This window comes from Pelophylax lessonae, assembly GCF_965119305.1.
Source record: "Pelophylax lessonae genome assembly, chromosome: 13".
Taxonomy (NCBI): domain Eukaryota; kingdom Metazoa; phylum Chordata; class Amphibia; order Anura; family Ranidae; genus Pelophylax; species Pelophylax lessonae.
Genome location: NC_138780.1, coordinates 111373800 through 111389348, shown reverse-complemented (window position 1 = coordinate 111389348; position 15549 = coordinate 111373800). Strand labels below are relative to the sequence as shown.

At 42.5% G+C, this 15549-nt stretch overlaps 1 protein-coding gene across 7 annotated transcripts in view; it reads right to left on the bottom strand.

The window, feature by feature from the left end:
* Positions 1-15549, bottom strand: part of LOC309569543 (ryanodine receptor 3) — a 1308933-nt gene that overhangs the window by 454966 nt on the left and 838418 nt on the right. For all 7 annotated transcript variants that reach the window (XM_082275412.1, XM_082275411.1, XM_082275414.1 and 4 more), the window contains one exon: positions 8713-8788. In XM_082275412.1, the coding sequence (XP_082131538.1) occupies positions 8713-8788 (76 nt within the window). The remainder of the gene's footprint in view (positions 1-8712; positions 8789-15549) is intronic.

Below are 15549 nucleotides of genomic sequence, written 5' to 3'. Positions count from 1 at the left end.
TATCTATAAGAAAGCCCTTCTCTTTGGAACATAATATACTGGATCCCTCAAGATCTGTTAATATGTTTCCCAACCTAAAAGGCTTTTTCAGGTGCCAAAAGTGCCTACCTTGTGTAGGGTTAGCTGGAAACAAGCAAGAAAGAAAGAGTTTTTTACTGCCACAGCGACTGGTAAATGATATAGGATTAATGAGATGGTTACATGTACAAGCACACGTCACGTATGTGATTGAATGCCCATGCCAATTACAATATGTAGGTCGTACCACTAGACCCCTCTATGTGAGAATTAGAGAACACAATAATAACATAAGGAAATGATTCATGAAACAGTTTATCAAGGCATTTTAGGGAGGTACATAGAAAAGATCCATATGTCATGACTTTCTATGGGATTGATCTAATCAAGGGACACTGGAGGGGGGATAACAAGAGAATCAAGATCTCTTACTTCTGTAGATGTGGACACTCAAAAAATCATGTCACCCACAAGTTTTGCCTCTACATCTTGGAACAGTTTGAGGACAAGCTAGCTAGAGTAGAAATCCCAGACACGTTTGCTGAGCATGCTACCCAGACCAACTGCCATCTCAGGGAGTGGAAGCAGAAAAATATGTGGCTTACCCTTCTATCAGGGTTGCCCACTGTCCTCCACCTCAACAAAACCTACAACATCATCAGTACTTACATGCTTGCCTGAATCTATGCAGCTGGGCTTAACCCAGCAGGCTAACCTCTGCCTTTACTGCGGGGCTGCTGGTTATTCTTTTTGCAGTTGTCCTATTGGGCCTTTCAGTAAAGGAGCAAATGTTACCTCCCCACTGACTGACTTCCAACACTGATGTTTCATTGCCTTTGTCCTTGCAGGGCCCTGAAAAGACCACTGAAGTTCAGACCATTATTGATATTATTGATTAGGATGCATGTGCCTGCTTTCTGCACAAGGCTCTCGACCATCAGTTAGGACTTTCGCTCGATTTCAAGGCTTATACACTACTCATTCAACTGGCTGATGATCCAGCCTGAGTCAGATACCTAAGAAACCTATCCATGGTCATGGTATAACTGGTAGTAGTTAGTCGCATGCAACTGGGCTTGTTCTGTAATGTCGAAGACATAATATACAGTGGGTACGGAAAGTATTCAGACCCCCTTAAATTTTTCACTCTTTGTTATATTGCAGCCATTTGCTAAAATCATTTAAGTTCATTCTTCTTCCTCATGAATGTACACATAGCACCCCATACTGACAGAAAAACACAGAATTGTTGACATTGTTGCAGATTTATTAAAAAAGAAAAACTGAAATATCACATGGTCCTAAGTATTCAGACCCTTTGCTGTGACACTCATATATTTAACTCAGGTGCTTTCCATTTCTTCTGATCATCCTTGAGATGGTTCTACACCTTCATTTGAGTCCAGCTGTGTTTGATTATACTGATTGGACTTGATTAGGAAAGCCACACACCTGTCTATATAAGACCTTCCAGATCACAATGCATGTCAGAGCAAATGAGAATCATGAGGTCAAAGGAACTGCCTGAAGAGCTCAGAGACAGAATTGTGGCAAGGCACAGATCTGGCCAAGGTTACAAAAAGATTTCTGCTGCACTTAAGGTTCCTAAGAGCACAGTGGCCTCCATAATCCTCAAATGGAAGATGTTTGGGACGACCAGAACCCTTCCTAGAGCTGGCCGTCCGGCCAAACTGAGCTATCGGGGGAGAAGAGCCTTGGTGAGAGAGGTAAGAAGAACCCAAAGATCACTGTGGCTGAGCTCCAGATATGCAGTCAGGAGATGGGAGAAAGTTGTAGAAAGTCAACCATCACTGCAGCCCTCCACCAGTTGGGGCTTTATGGCAGAGTGGCCCGACGGAAGCCTCTCCTCAGTGTAAGACACATGAAAGCCCGCATGGAGTTTGCTAAAAAACACCTGAAGGACTCCAAGATGGTGAGAAATAAGATTCTCTGGTCTGACGAGACCAAAATAGAACTTTTTGGCCTTAATTCTAAGCGGTATGTGTAGAGAAAACCAGGCACTGCTCATCACCTGTCCAATACAGTCCCAACAGTGAAGCATGGTGGTGGCAGCATCATGCTGTGGGGGTGTTTTTCAGCTGCAGGGACAGGACGACTGGTTGCAATTGAGGGAAAGATGAATGCGGCCAAGTACAGGGATATCCTGGACAAAAACCTTCTCCAGAGTGCTCTGGACCTCAGACTGGGCCGAAGGTTTACCTTCCAACATCACAATGACCCTAAGCACACAGCTAAAATAATGAAGGAGTGGCTTCACAACAACTCCGTGACTGTTCTTGAATGGCCCAGCCAGAGCCCTGACTTAAACCCAATTGAGCATCTCTGGAGAGACCTAAAAATGGCTGCCCACCAACGTTTACCATCCAACCTGACAGAACTGGAGAGGATCTGCAAGGAGGAATGGCAGAGGATCCCCAAATTCAGGTGTGAAAGACTTGTTGTATCTTTCCCAAAAAAGACTCCTGGCTGTATTAGATCAAAAGGGGGCTTCTATTAAATACTGAAATACTGAGCAAAGGGTCTGAATACTTAGGACCATGTGATATTTCAGTTTTTCTTTTTTAATAAATCTGCAACAATGTCAACAATTCTGTGTTTTTCTGTCAGTATGGGGTGTTATGTGTACATTCATGAGGAAGAAGAATGAACTTAAATGATTTTAGCAAATGGCTGCAATATAACAAAGAGTGAAAAATTTAAGGGGGTCTGAATACTTTCCGTACCCACTGTAGCTTGTCCAAGGTACTTCTTCAGTTCTATTGAGCATCAGGAAAATCCCCCAGCTTTTATATCCAAACAGGTAACACCAACGCCTTGATCCAATTACCAAGAAAAAGTAATGAGAAACAAATATAGAAAAGTGACTGCAGAAAAAAAATGTAAATTATACTTTTTTCTTTGTTTTTTGTCAACTTTTTTATTTTTTTTGTCTGAGTATACATCTATGTTTGTCCAAAGCATGTTTGAAACCACTTACTATTGACTGACTCACTACCTCTGTATAAAGTCTATTCTGAGCATCAACTATCTTCTCAGTAAAACAATACTTTCTATTCCCTGACAATTCTGTTTCTTTTCTGCCTGATACCTACCAATCTAACACAAATTTCTTAATGATCTAGTCTGTTAGAAACATTCAGGACCTAACTGGCCTCTCTGGATCTCTGCTACTCCAATTACCTACTTCTGTGTGAAGACAAGCTCTTTGTCCTTGAAAATCTCTGGACAATGGTCCTTAGTGTATGGTGTGATCTCCCACTTATTGGGAACTTTTCCAAGATATGAGATTTGCTACAAAAGACTTTTTGGTTACATAAGCTTGTTTAGAATTGTAGAAGATTTGTTTTGTCCTTTACATCCTGCAGAACTGGCTGCAGAACCAAACCATGATTTTGCTTATTCCAACACACCCTAAAAGCATGTTTGCAATGGACTTCCTTGTTGAACTTCCACTATCTCAAAGGTACAATTCTGTTTTTGTGATGATAGAGTGGCTCACCAAAATAGCTTATTTCCTTCCAATGAAAGGCACTCCTTTGGCTATAGCCACAGCTGATGTCTTTAAAAGATCCATGGCGAGACTTTATTATGTGACAGATGATATAGAGGTTAATTTATCTAAGGCAAGTAGTTTGTTCACTTTGCATGGGAAGTTTCACTATGCAAGGGAAATTTCCCCAGAGCTTAGTGAACGTGGTGAATCATGTACAAAAAAAAAACATTTTTGCTTGCACATGACTGGATAGTGAAAGACCGTAAGCTCTACGAAAATTTACCCTGAAAAGTGCAACTACCCTTGCAACGTCTATTTACCTTTAGTGATTCAAACATCTTGTGTCTAGTGGATGAATCTAATTCACCTTAAGATTCTGGCAAGAAATGTGCAAAAAAAGCTGAAGATTCATTCCTCTTTGTCTTGTGCTACTATACAAAATCTAACAGGCAGACAGAAAGGATAAATTAAACTCTGGAACAGTATATCAGATGCTTTGCCTCTGCTACACCGGACAATTGGGCCTTGATGCTCACAATAGCTGAACTCCGTGTATACCAATGCCTGGCAACTTCTCAATTCCTATTTTTCACCAACGATTGGTTTCATCCAGCTGCTCTGACAAAAATCTTATGTTCCCAATGTTGAAGCATCTCTGTCTACTTTAGTTCTCTTGTGGACAATATTAAATAATTAGAGGTTTAGTTAATTGTGAATTCCAGGTGAGTCACTGGCCACCTTAAGTACCAGACTAAGTAAAAGCGGTTTGGAACTGAACAAAAAAATTGAGCGCTATCAAGCCATATCCACATGTTTAGGCTGATCAGTGCTTTTCATCATTTAGGCTCATCCGAGCTTTTACTCATGCAAAAACCCCAAAAAACACCCATGGAGGCAGCTCCTTGGGGTTACAGTATTCATAGAATCCCTGCTGGGTCTTTTATGATTTCCTGGATTCCTAAGACCTTCAGTATTCACAGAATCCATGCTGGGTCTTTTAGGATATCCAGGATTCCCAGGGATCTCTGCTAGATTTTCTAGGATTTCCAAGATTACTAGGAACTCCAATACCTACAGGAATTCCAGAGTTCCCAGAAATTACTGTGGTCCTGTCTCCCAAACAGAAGAATATTTAGGCACCAGCCTGAAGTACTGTGTCTTATCACCAGGTACCCCAGAAATAAAGTGTCATAATATGTCTGTTAGTTGCCTGTTTGTTGCTGACCTGGACTGACCTACTCTTCTATCCACTATCCAGTCCATGATACATCATACCCCGTGACAGGACAATTAGAAATCCAACTGGCTAACGCATTTCGAGGACTTGAGAGAATTTGAAGCTTGAAGCAGGGATTTTGCCATCAATGCAGTCATGTAAGGCTACTGGGAGAAGCTCCAATTTTTGTAGCACTGAGCGATCTGTCAGGATCATTCCAGGGTTGCATATCATGCTTTTTGCCCAAACTGCCAGGGGTTGGCAAACAGCCACAAACACCACCAACAGCTCCTTCTCGGCCCTGACCAAATCGGGAGTGTGCTGATCTTTCCCGAAAGCCCCAGAGAATGAAGACAGAGAACAGCAGGGATTTTAAATCCCCAGACCACTACACAGGCTAAGTGGGCACTGAAAGCACCTCACCCACAGGAGGTAATTACAGTGGCAATTGGGCAGGTGGGGAGGGTGTAGGGTGTTCACCTTTTCATTTTTTTTTCTGAAAAAGTAAATTAACTCTTTATGCGCCTACCGCTTCAACATGCTTTTTTGATTTGATGTTTTTGATGCTTCTGTGACACTTTGGTGATGCTTCAGTGATGCTTCGGTGATGCTTTCTTGAAGCTTTAATGAAGCCTGGCAGATGCCCTGTGTGTGAGCTGATATCTCCTACCTGCAAAACCTCCAAAACAAAGCGAAGATGAAGCTGAATAAAAACCTCTCAAAAGCTACAGGTGCTGTAAAAGAGTTTTGTCATAGACTTCTACAAAGGTTTTGAAGACGCTTTGAAGCACCATGAAAGTGACATGAGGTATAATTTTTGAAGCGAAGCAAAGCAAACACATGTGAACAGGACTGTAAGCTAACCATTTTATTTAGATATAGAGGTTTATAGAGGTTTTGATTGGCATTCAGAGTGCTTTAAAAAAGTGTGTCCAATACCAGATTTTGAGGTACGTTACATAAGTGTAAACAAGCCCTAAGTAAAAAATATGAGCTTATGCGAAAAGCTGTCCATCAGCTGGTCAATACATTTTATTATATCAAATAATGATTATTTCAAGTCACCAATTAATTAATGTTGTACTCTGTACTCTACTCCAAGAAAAGGAGTTTACAGGTAAATTAAAAATACTTGTTTCTTAATTGCACAGTATAGGATACAGGCTCGTTTAAATCTTGAACATGAGACATCTCCAAGCAATAAAACTGAGGGGTGGGCAACACAGCAAGCAATGCCAACAGGACCAAAACAAGGAAAACAGGTTCCTAACTCAAAAAGCGACTTCAAGCTCCTTACAGCCAAAACCAGTGTCTGCAAAAGTCTGAACAACCACCTGATAAAACGTTACCAATATAAGAATAGAAGACTAGGCGCCAGCCTTGTAAATTTAAAAAAACAGACATCTGGTTCTGAAAAACCAAAGAGACTGACTGATTGACTCAAGGGAGCAATAACAAGGAAACACAGGGGGAGATTTACTAAAACTGGTGCAGAATCTGGTGCAGCTGTGCATATCAACCAATTAGCTTCTTACCTCAGCTTGTTCAATTAAGCTTTGACAATAAAACTTAGAAGCTGATTGGTTACTATGCACAGCTGCACCAGGTTCTGTGTGCACCAGTTTTAGTAAATCTCCCACAAAGTGTCCTAGCCTTTAAGGCATGAGCTTTAGTAATAATAACCTGCCTAATTCAAATAGAGATGGTGGAACTAGAGAAAGGACAGTCCTTGTGAGTCCCTGAAGGCAGGACAAAGAAACACATAGGTTTAATTAGAGGACTTAGCTATTGAAGAGTAGGTCTGAGAGGGACAAATTCATCCAAGGGACAAACTCTTAGCTTTCTTCTTACTGGGTAAAAGAGTACTCTTTCAGTGATTACTTCCTTAAAAAAGGTGTTTAATGGCCAACTGAAAAGTCCTTCTTCCTCAAACAGAATTGTTTCTAGGCATTTCTACAGAACAATTTCACAGTCAAAGGATTCTGAGCATCTGTACTGACATAAGAGCCAGGTGAGATCTGGAAACACTGATACCCTAAAGCAAAACAGAGGGCGCACTGGTCTAGTGCATTATCCTTAAAACATGACTATATTTAATGTAAAGGTGGTAAGTATTATACTCACAAAATTACAAATGCATCAAAGCTCATCAAATAGAAATAGCACTATCCAGTCCATGATACATCATACCCCATGACAGGACAATTAGAAATCCAGCTGGCTAACGCATTTCGAGGACTTGAGAGAATTTGAAGCAGGGAGTTTGACATCAATGCAGTCATGTAAGGCTACTGGGAGATACTCCAATTTTTGTAGCACTGAGCGATCTGTCAGGATCATTCCAGGGTTGCATATCATGCTTTTTGCCCAAACTGCCAGGGGTTGGCAAACAGCCACAGACACCACCAACAGCTGCATGGCAGAGCTCAACAGAGCAAAGGGGGATTTATGGATAGCCTCATACCTTTTGTCACTGGGTCTTTGAAGCCTGGGGCATCCTTTACAGGTACCAAAAGTTGAGCCAGGAAATAGCTAGAGCCAACAAAAGCACTTTCCACTTTTGCAATGCGCAAACCTTCTAGGAGATGTATATATTACATTATATCAAGTCTTGGCCAGTCCTTGTGCAGTGAAGGCTTGGTGGAGATCTGGGTCACAAACCCGAGCAGGGAAGCTGCTGCAGCTGTAGTATCCTGGTATGCAGTATAGCAATGTATTCAAGTAAGTGCCTGATGGGTTGTGTGTGCCCTACAGAGGGCAGGGCTATGCACATAGAACAGGCCATTGTGCGCACAAAGGAATTGCAGGGCTCGCCCCAAACTCTCTATTCTATGCAGTGGAGCATGCTATTCGCATGGCTGCTACAAATCATTTAACATGGAGCACACTAGGCCATGGCCACAACAAACTATTTAAAAATATTGAAGCAGGCCTGGGCCAGTGTCCAGGAACTATACCCAGGCAGGGGGCGAGCTGTGAGAGAAGTTGTGTGTGTGTGTGTGTGTGTGTGGGGGGGTTTGCACAGTAGAAGGGACCAAGCACTAAGCTTCAGGTCCTGGAACTACCAGGATTCCGACTGTCACTGCCCTGGACCTGTAGAGCACTCTAAGGCTAACTGCACCACATTGCACTACAGTAGCAAGGGTAAGCCCCACCCTGTGCTAAGAGGCAACATAACAGGCTGGCCCTATGACTTCCATGCCATGGGAGCTGGGTATCATTCCCTGAGGAGCTGCCAAGGGGTGACCAATCCAGAAGCTGCAATCATATTGCCCCAGTGGCGCCAATGCAGCCAGTTAAAGAAATAGCTTTTCTGCGTGAAGATCCAAGCAACTTCTTCAATCTCCCAGTAAATATGAAAAAATAGGCCAGAAACCTGCTCTCAGTAGAGAGGTCCTCCATCAGCTAATGACACTAGCAAAAAATAAAGGATTGCTGAGTGCGGAAGGGTTTATATGGGCTGTCATAACAGCTTTGTTTGCCAATGTCCTCACCCGAAGGTGGCAGCATATAACCCATGGTCAAGACTTAAAGGAACAGTCTGATCACAGGCTCTCTGTGTTCATTCCAGAGACAACAACGGTCTGCTGTGTTTCTCTCAGCAGGAAGCGATCACGGGTGCCCACAGGGTCCTGTGGATCGGCTTCCCCGCTTCCCAACTGGGGTGGGCGCGCCTCCGGAAGTGCGCACGCGGCCCCAAGAGCGTTCCCGCGAACCGATGTACCCATATGTTGGTTCGCACAGCCGAGCCCGCCTGCCACAGTATATCTGCAGTAGGCGGTCGGCAAGTGGTTAATATTGAGAAACAATTACAGCAAGCAGTTAACAGAAAACTTTTTGCTATATTCCAAAAAAAGTCTGTACTGGTACTGAACCTTTTACTCTTGGGAGTGATATTTCAGATTTGGGACACATGCAAATAGGAAAGGATTCTTTTTTTCTTTTTAATGTGCTGTTCTCTCACCTTTAGTCTCCAACTCCATCTTCTTCTTTTTTGCCCATATATTGTGGTAATTTTCTGCCATTATTTCCACCATTCCCTGTACAAAACCACAATTAGAACTTGAGCTGTTGACAAAAATGTCTTTAAAATTTCTAACAACAATTTCTTAAAAATTGGCTAGATATACACTCTTCTATCCAAAAGATGTGGGACATACACGTTATAAACAACTTACATTGATCTGTGACTGATAAAATGTATCATAGAAGGTGTTAATCTAGAAAGCTTTGACACTCCGTAAAACTAGTTAGCAGTATTATTGACTGCATATTAGGCCAATCGTTTTCATCTCAAATGTTAACATGTATGTGAATTTGTGGACTTTTTTTATTTGTTGCTCGTAATGCTTGTTTTTATTATTTTATCTTGATGTCCAGATGTTATTCCAGCAAATAACTGTCTCCTAATCATGATATTAAGCAAATCTTTATTATTTTATGTACAGTAGCCTGAACCTTTGAGAAAGCCCATTGGGCGCCATGCGTGAGGTGAGCAGTGACGTAATCACGCTGGGACTAGGTGGAGCTGTGTATGCAGAGGATTGTATTGTGAAATGCTTGTTTTTTACTTTTGAAATGTGAGTGGATTTTTATATGGAAAAAAATTGTTTTTGTTAGTGATTTGCACTATGGTTCTTTCCTTATGCCTCCTATATGATTGGATTGACACCACGCTGAGAGCTGCTAAGAGCCACGGATTCGGAGTGTACAGCCAGTGGGAGTGGTGCCACTTACCACTGCAAAGAGCATATGGACCTCCTTTAATTAGTGAGGTTCATTCAAGCAGGTGAGAAGACAACCATAGGTGGAGTAAAGGGTACTGTGGTGATCAGAGGCAATTACTGAAGAGTTTCTGGTGTATGGGACTGCAAACTTTTTTTTCATGGACATTGAATCATTTATTGATGTTATTTAAAAGAAAAGATGGACTCACATTAATTTATTATATATAGATTATTTTTACACTGTTTTCAGATATTTATTTATGCACTATAATTTGAATGCACTTTATTGAAGGAAAACACTGCACTTTTTTGTGACTATATAAATGTATTGCATTTTGTATGGGGAGTTGGATGCATAGTGGTGCTAGCTGCTTCCTATAGTATAAATAGTTGAGTAATAGGTGGTTAATACACAGGGATAGCATGGAAAGTTTTTTCACATTTATACAACCTTGAGATAAGTGCAACTTGTACTTTAATCAATCAAAACAATTCTTTTGGTTCTTGTATAGATGAAACCTCACACCCGCTGAAAAAAAAACCCTCTCCTGCAATTCTATTAGCTCCGATGTCTGAAAGTTCTTATATAACTTTGGGGGTGTGGGCAAATTTGACATAATATCTGGTGATGTCATCTGGGGACCCCCCCCTTTTTAACCTCACGGACCCATCATGCCTGGGGTGGTGACGTCACAAGAGGGGGGGTCTCCGAGTTACGTCACTGCATGACCATGCCCCATAGCTAAAAAGAAATGTCAGATATGGGAGCTGCCAGAATAGTGGGAGCATTCGTCGTGGAAGGAACATTTATTTATTTTTTTATCGGGGCAGCGGCGGCGGCAGAGACAGGCATCATGATTGATGTTAGATCTACATCAGGAAACATTAATGATTTTTTTTTACAAACCACTTGTCAAAAACTGCCTCATGTTTTTTGTTACATTACACTGGGATTTTTTGGGTGAAAAAGGGGGCTTCCAGATTTCAATAAGCCCCCTGCCCGCAGACCCCTACAATAACAACCCAGGGTTGTGGGGAAGACATCCTTTTCCCCATCAACATGGGGACCCCACGGCATTTTTTTTTTTTTAATTTTGGCATGGGTTTTTACCTCAAAATCCATACCAAACCCAAAGTGTGAACCGGGCCTCAATCAGCGCATGCAGCCAATCAGCTGGGAGGGTCCCACTATCAGATTACAATGACAGAGGGGAGAGAATTCCTGCATCCACCTTGAAAGTGTGGATGGGGGAATCAGTTCAGTATTTTTAATTCAGCCCACTGGCTAAATGATAAAAACTGTGCCATGTATGGCCAGCTTTAAACTCACAAAAACTTGATAAAAGAAAAGGAATTGGCAGCACTCCAGGTTGAGTCAAAATCCAGGTTTATTGACTGGACATCCAAATATGACAATCGTGACAAGGTAGACGCGTTTCACACACTGACTGTGTGCTTAATCATACCGGCAAGGTGTGGAAACCGAGAAGCCATATTGGTGATCTGAAAGTGTTCTAATACAAACAATCTTTTTTTTTATGGTTCTGGACATGCTACAGAGCTGAAACTTCACATGTACACTTTTTAGACCCCCCCAGATACGAAATCCAAAGTAAAAATCAAAAAATCTCTCTCTTTTTTTTTTTTTTAATTTTTTCAAAAATTGGCTTTTTTATCAAAAATGACAATTTTTAAGAACTTTTTTTGTGTGATTTTGTGTCTGGGGGGTCTAAAAGGTGTACCTGTGAAGTTTCAGCTCTGTAGCATGTCCAGAACCATAAAAAAAAAGGATTGTTTGTATTTGAAAACTTTCAGCACAGGAATATGGCTTCTCTGCTGTAACACCTTGCCGGTTTAATAGCAGGCATTTTTTTGGGTTCTTTGCAGTCAGGAAAAACATCTGAACTTGTGTATAGTGGTACTGTGCACAAGTTCAGATGTTTTGCCTGCCTCCAAAACCCCCCAAAAAATGCCAGCAAAAACACACCTGGGCATTTTTTTTTGACGCTAGCGTTTTTTTTGGCATTTTTTTGGGTTCTTTTGAGGCAGGCAAAACATCTGAACTTGTGTATAGTGGTATATATACACACATAATTATATGTATATAGACACCTAGCCATATATAGGTGTGATAGTAGCAGAAATATATTACTGTAAATGATTTCATTAGCGCAAGCATATATTTCTGCTACTATCACACCTATATATGTCTAGGTGTGTATATAAATATATGTATGTGTGTATATACACCACTATACACAAGTTCAGATGTTTTGCCTGCCTCAAAAGAACCCCAAAAAATGCCAAAAAAAGCGCTAGCGTCAAAAAAAAAAATGCCCAGGTGTGTTTTTGCTGGCATTTTTTGGGGTTTTTTAGAGGCAGGCAAAACATCAGAACTTGTGCACAGTACCACTATACACAAGTTCAGATGTTTTTCCTGACTGCAAAGAACCCAAAAAAATGCCTTCTATTAAACCGGCAAGGTGTTACAGCAGCGAAGCCATACTCCTGTGCTGAAAGTTTTCTAATACAAACAATCTTTTTTTTTTTATTGTTCTGGACATGCTACAGAGCTGAAACTTCACATGTACACTTTTTAGACCCCCCCCCCCGATACTAAATCCAAAGTAAAAATCAAAAAATCTCTTTTTTTTTTTAATTTTTCAATAATTGGCTTTTTTTTTATCAAAAATGACAATTTTTAAGAACTTTTTTTTGTGTGATTTTGTGTCTGGGGGGGTCTAAAAGGTGTACCTGTGAAGTTTAAGCTCTGTAGCATGTCCAGAACCAGAAAAAAAGATCATATAGGTGTTAAAGGAGGGTCCCACATCCCTGTTCTACTGAAAAATTATCTTTTTTTTTTTTCATGGTTCTGGACATGCTACAGAGCTGAAACTTCACATGTACACTTTTTAGATCCCCCAGATACTAAATCCAAAGTCAAAATCAAAAAATCTCTCTTTTTTTTTCAATAATTGGCTTTTTTATCAAAAATGACAATTTTTAAGAACTTTTTTTTGTGTGATTAATAGTTAATGGGGCATGACCCAGAACCCTAGGCACTTTTTAGGGGCATTTATTGGGTTTTAGGGCTTAAAAATTGTGTTTTTTGATTACCGAAGTTCGGGTCCCATTGATTTCAATGGGGTTCTGAAATCCGGGCCGAACTTTCGGGAAGTTCGGATGTTCTGGCCGAACCAAACTTTTCAAAAGTTCGATCATCCCTATTTGTAACAAGCAGTGTCAGAAGAAGAAATAACTCAACCTCAACAGAGGGGCGGGTGCTGTGTCTGTCAGTGGACCTCAGTGAAAAGGATTTTATGGTAAGACAAAACTCCAGTTTACCCTTTCATTCACTGACAGACACAGCTTCAAGTTTTCAGACCATTGGGATGTCCCAAAGCAGTGTCATCATGAGGGGTGGGAAAAAACACAGCAAACCCAGAATTCCCAAAAAGGCTAAACACAGCCAACCAGGTAACAACAGGAGCTCAACTAGGAACAACTGGAGCTCACCACCAGGTAAAAAAAATTTACCCTGAAGAAGCAGAAGCCTCCGCAACCGCAGCCTGCAAAACTTTGCGGTCAAATGCTGCATCCGAAGATGCAAGTACATCCACCTTATAAAATTTTGTGAATGTGTGTACAGATGACCACACCTGAACCACTGATGACACCTGATGAGGAGGCACTAAGTGCCCTCGTAGAACGCGCTTTAACAGGGAAAGGAGGAACCTGACACTTAATGGAGTAGGCCTGCACCACCGTCTGCTTGATCCAATTGGAAATGGTCGCAGCAGATGCAGCCTGCCCCTTACAAGGTCCACCTGTAAGAACAAACAAGGAATCGGATTTCCTAATCGGTTCAGTCACTGCCAGGTACACCCGAATCGCCCTTACTACATCCAAAGAATGCAAAGAAAATTCCTTAGGGTGTTTAGGCTTAGGACATAGGGAAGGTATCACAATGTCTTCATTCAAATGAAACCCTGAGAAAACCTTAGGGGGGAATGCCTGACAAGGTCACAACACCACTTTGTCCCTATGAATCCCCAAGTGAGGTGACCGACAGGACAACGCAGCCAACTGTGACACACGAGGTGCGGAAGTAATAGCTACTGAGAAAGACACCTTCTGGGACAAAGTAAGCAGAGGAATTTCTTGAATATTTTCAATGGGGGACTTTTGCAGCACCAACAGAACAAAATGGAGATCCCACGGAGGTACCAGGGATCGCACCGGAGGAGCTAGATGGCGAACTCCCTGCACAAAACTATGAACCAAGGACTTCACCACCAACGGCCTTTGGAAAAAAATAGCTAAGGTGGAAATCTGGCACTTAATGGTGCCCAGAGCCAAACATTGATCTACACCCAATTGTAGAAACTCCAACAAGCGAGACACAGAAAAGGAGCAGGGAACCCCCCCCCCCTCCCCCCTCGCGACTCACACCAAGTAATGTACGCCTTCCAAACTCGATGATAAACCTTCCTGGAAGTAGATTTCCTAGCCTTCAACAGCATAGGAATCACAGACTCCAACAGCCCTCTGTCTTTCAGCACCTGGCTTTCAATAGCCATGCCGTTTAAGCCAGCGACCGTAAAGCAGGATGGAAGATTGGTCCCTGAGACAGAAGATCTGCCCGAGAGGAAGTTTTCAAGGGACGTCTGCTACCAGCCTTACCAGGCCTGCGTACCAAGACCAGCGAGACCAGTCTGGTGCCACCAGAATAACTGGAATTCCTTCTACCTCGACTCTGACTAGCAGTCTCGGCAGAAGTTGTATTGGAGGAAAGGCGTAAATCAGACGATATTGACCGCAAGGAGCCACCAGAGCATCTGCAGCATCCGCCAGAGGATCCTGAGACCTTGCAGGCCAGCAAGTCCACACTTTGGGGGTCCCCCACCAAAGACACAGTTGATGGAAAACCTCCGGGTGAAGAGACCATTCTCCTGGATCCAAAGTCTGCCGACTGAGATAGTCCGCTTGCCAATTTTCTACCCCAGGAATGTGCACAACAGAGAGGGCTGGAACATATTGTTCTGGTCACCTCAAGATGCCAGACACTTCCCAGGACACCAGGGCACTCTTTGTGCCCCCTTGATGATTAACATATGCCACAGCCATAGCATTGCTCGATTGTATCTGCATAGGGCATCCCTGCAGATGATCCATCCATTGAGGCAGACAAAGTCTCATTGCCCGAATTTCTAGGATGTTGATCGGCAACCTGGACTCTTCCCGATCCAGACACCTTGGATCAAACACACTCCCAAGACACCTCCCCATCCAGACAGACTGGCATCTGTGTTGATTACAGTCCAATACAGGGGAAGAAAAGATTTCCCTAGACGCAGAGTCAGGGAGCGCAGCCACCAAAGAGGAGATTCCCTCAAACCCCCGACTCAACAGAATCAGATTGTCCAATGACAGCGGATCCTTGCTCCATTTGATCAGAATCTCCCTTTGCAAAGATCTAGTGTGGAACTGCACAAACAAAACTGCCTCGAAGGTGGATACCATCAGACCCAGTACTTGCATGCAATCCTGAGTGACGATTGATGGTTGGACAACAGGAGTCGAACAGCATCCTGTAGCTTCAGAAGTTTTGTCTGAGGAAGATACACCCGGGCTAACGCTGAATTCAGCGTCAGACCTAAGTAGTCCAGCTTCGTGTATGTGCTGATTTCTGAAAATTCAGTGTCCACCCAAACTCCTGCAGAGTTTGCACCGTAACGTCCAAGTCGGCTTCTAGAGCCGAGAAAGACTCTGCACGCAGAAGCAGATCGTCCAGGTAACCTAGTACCGCAATCCCCTTCTGTCGTAACAAGGCCAACACTGAGGCCAAAACCTTTGTGAACACTCGAGAAGCTGAAGCGAGACCAAAGGGTAATGCCACGAATTGAAAGTGCTCTTTGCCCATGGCAAAACGAAGAAAACGCTGATGCCCAACATATTGGTATATGAAAGAAAGGGTCCTTGGGATCGATAGAGGCCAGCCAATCTCCTTGATGCAGGAAAGCTACTACTATGCGGATGGACTCCATCTGAAATTTCTGAACCCTCACAAAGTG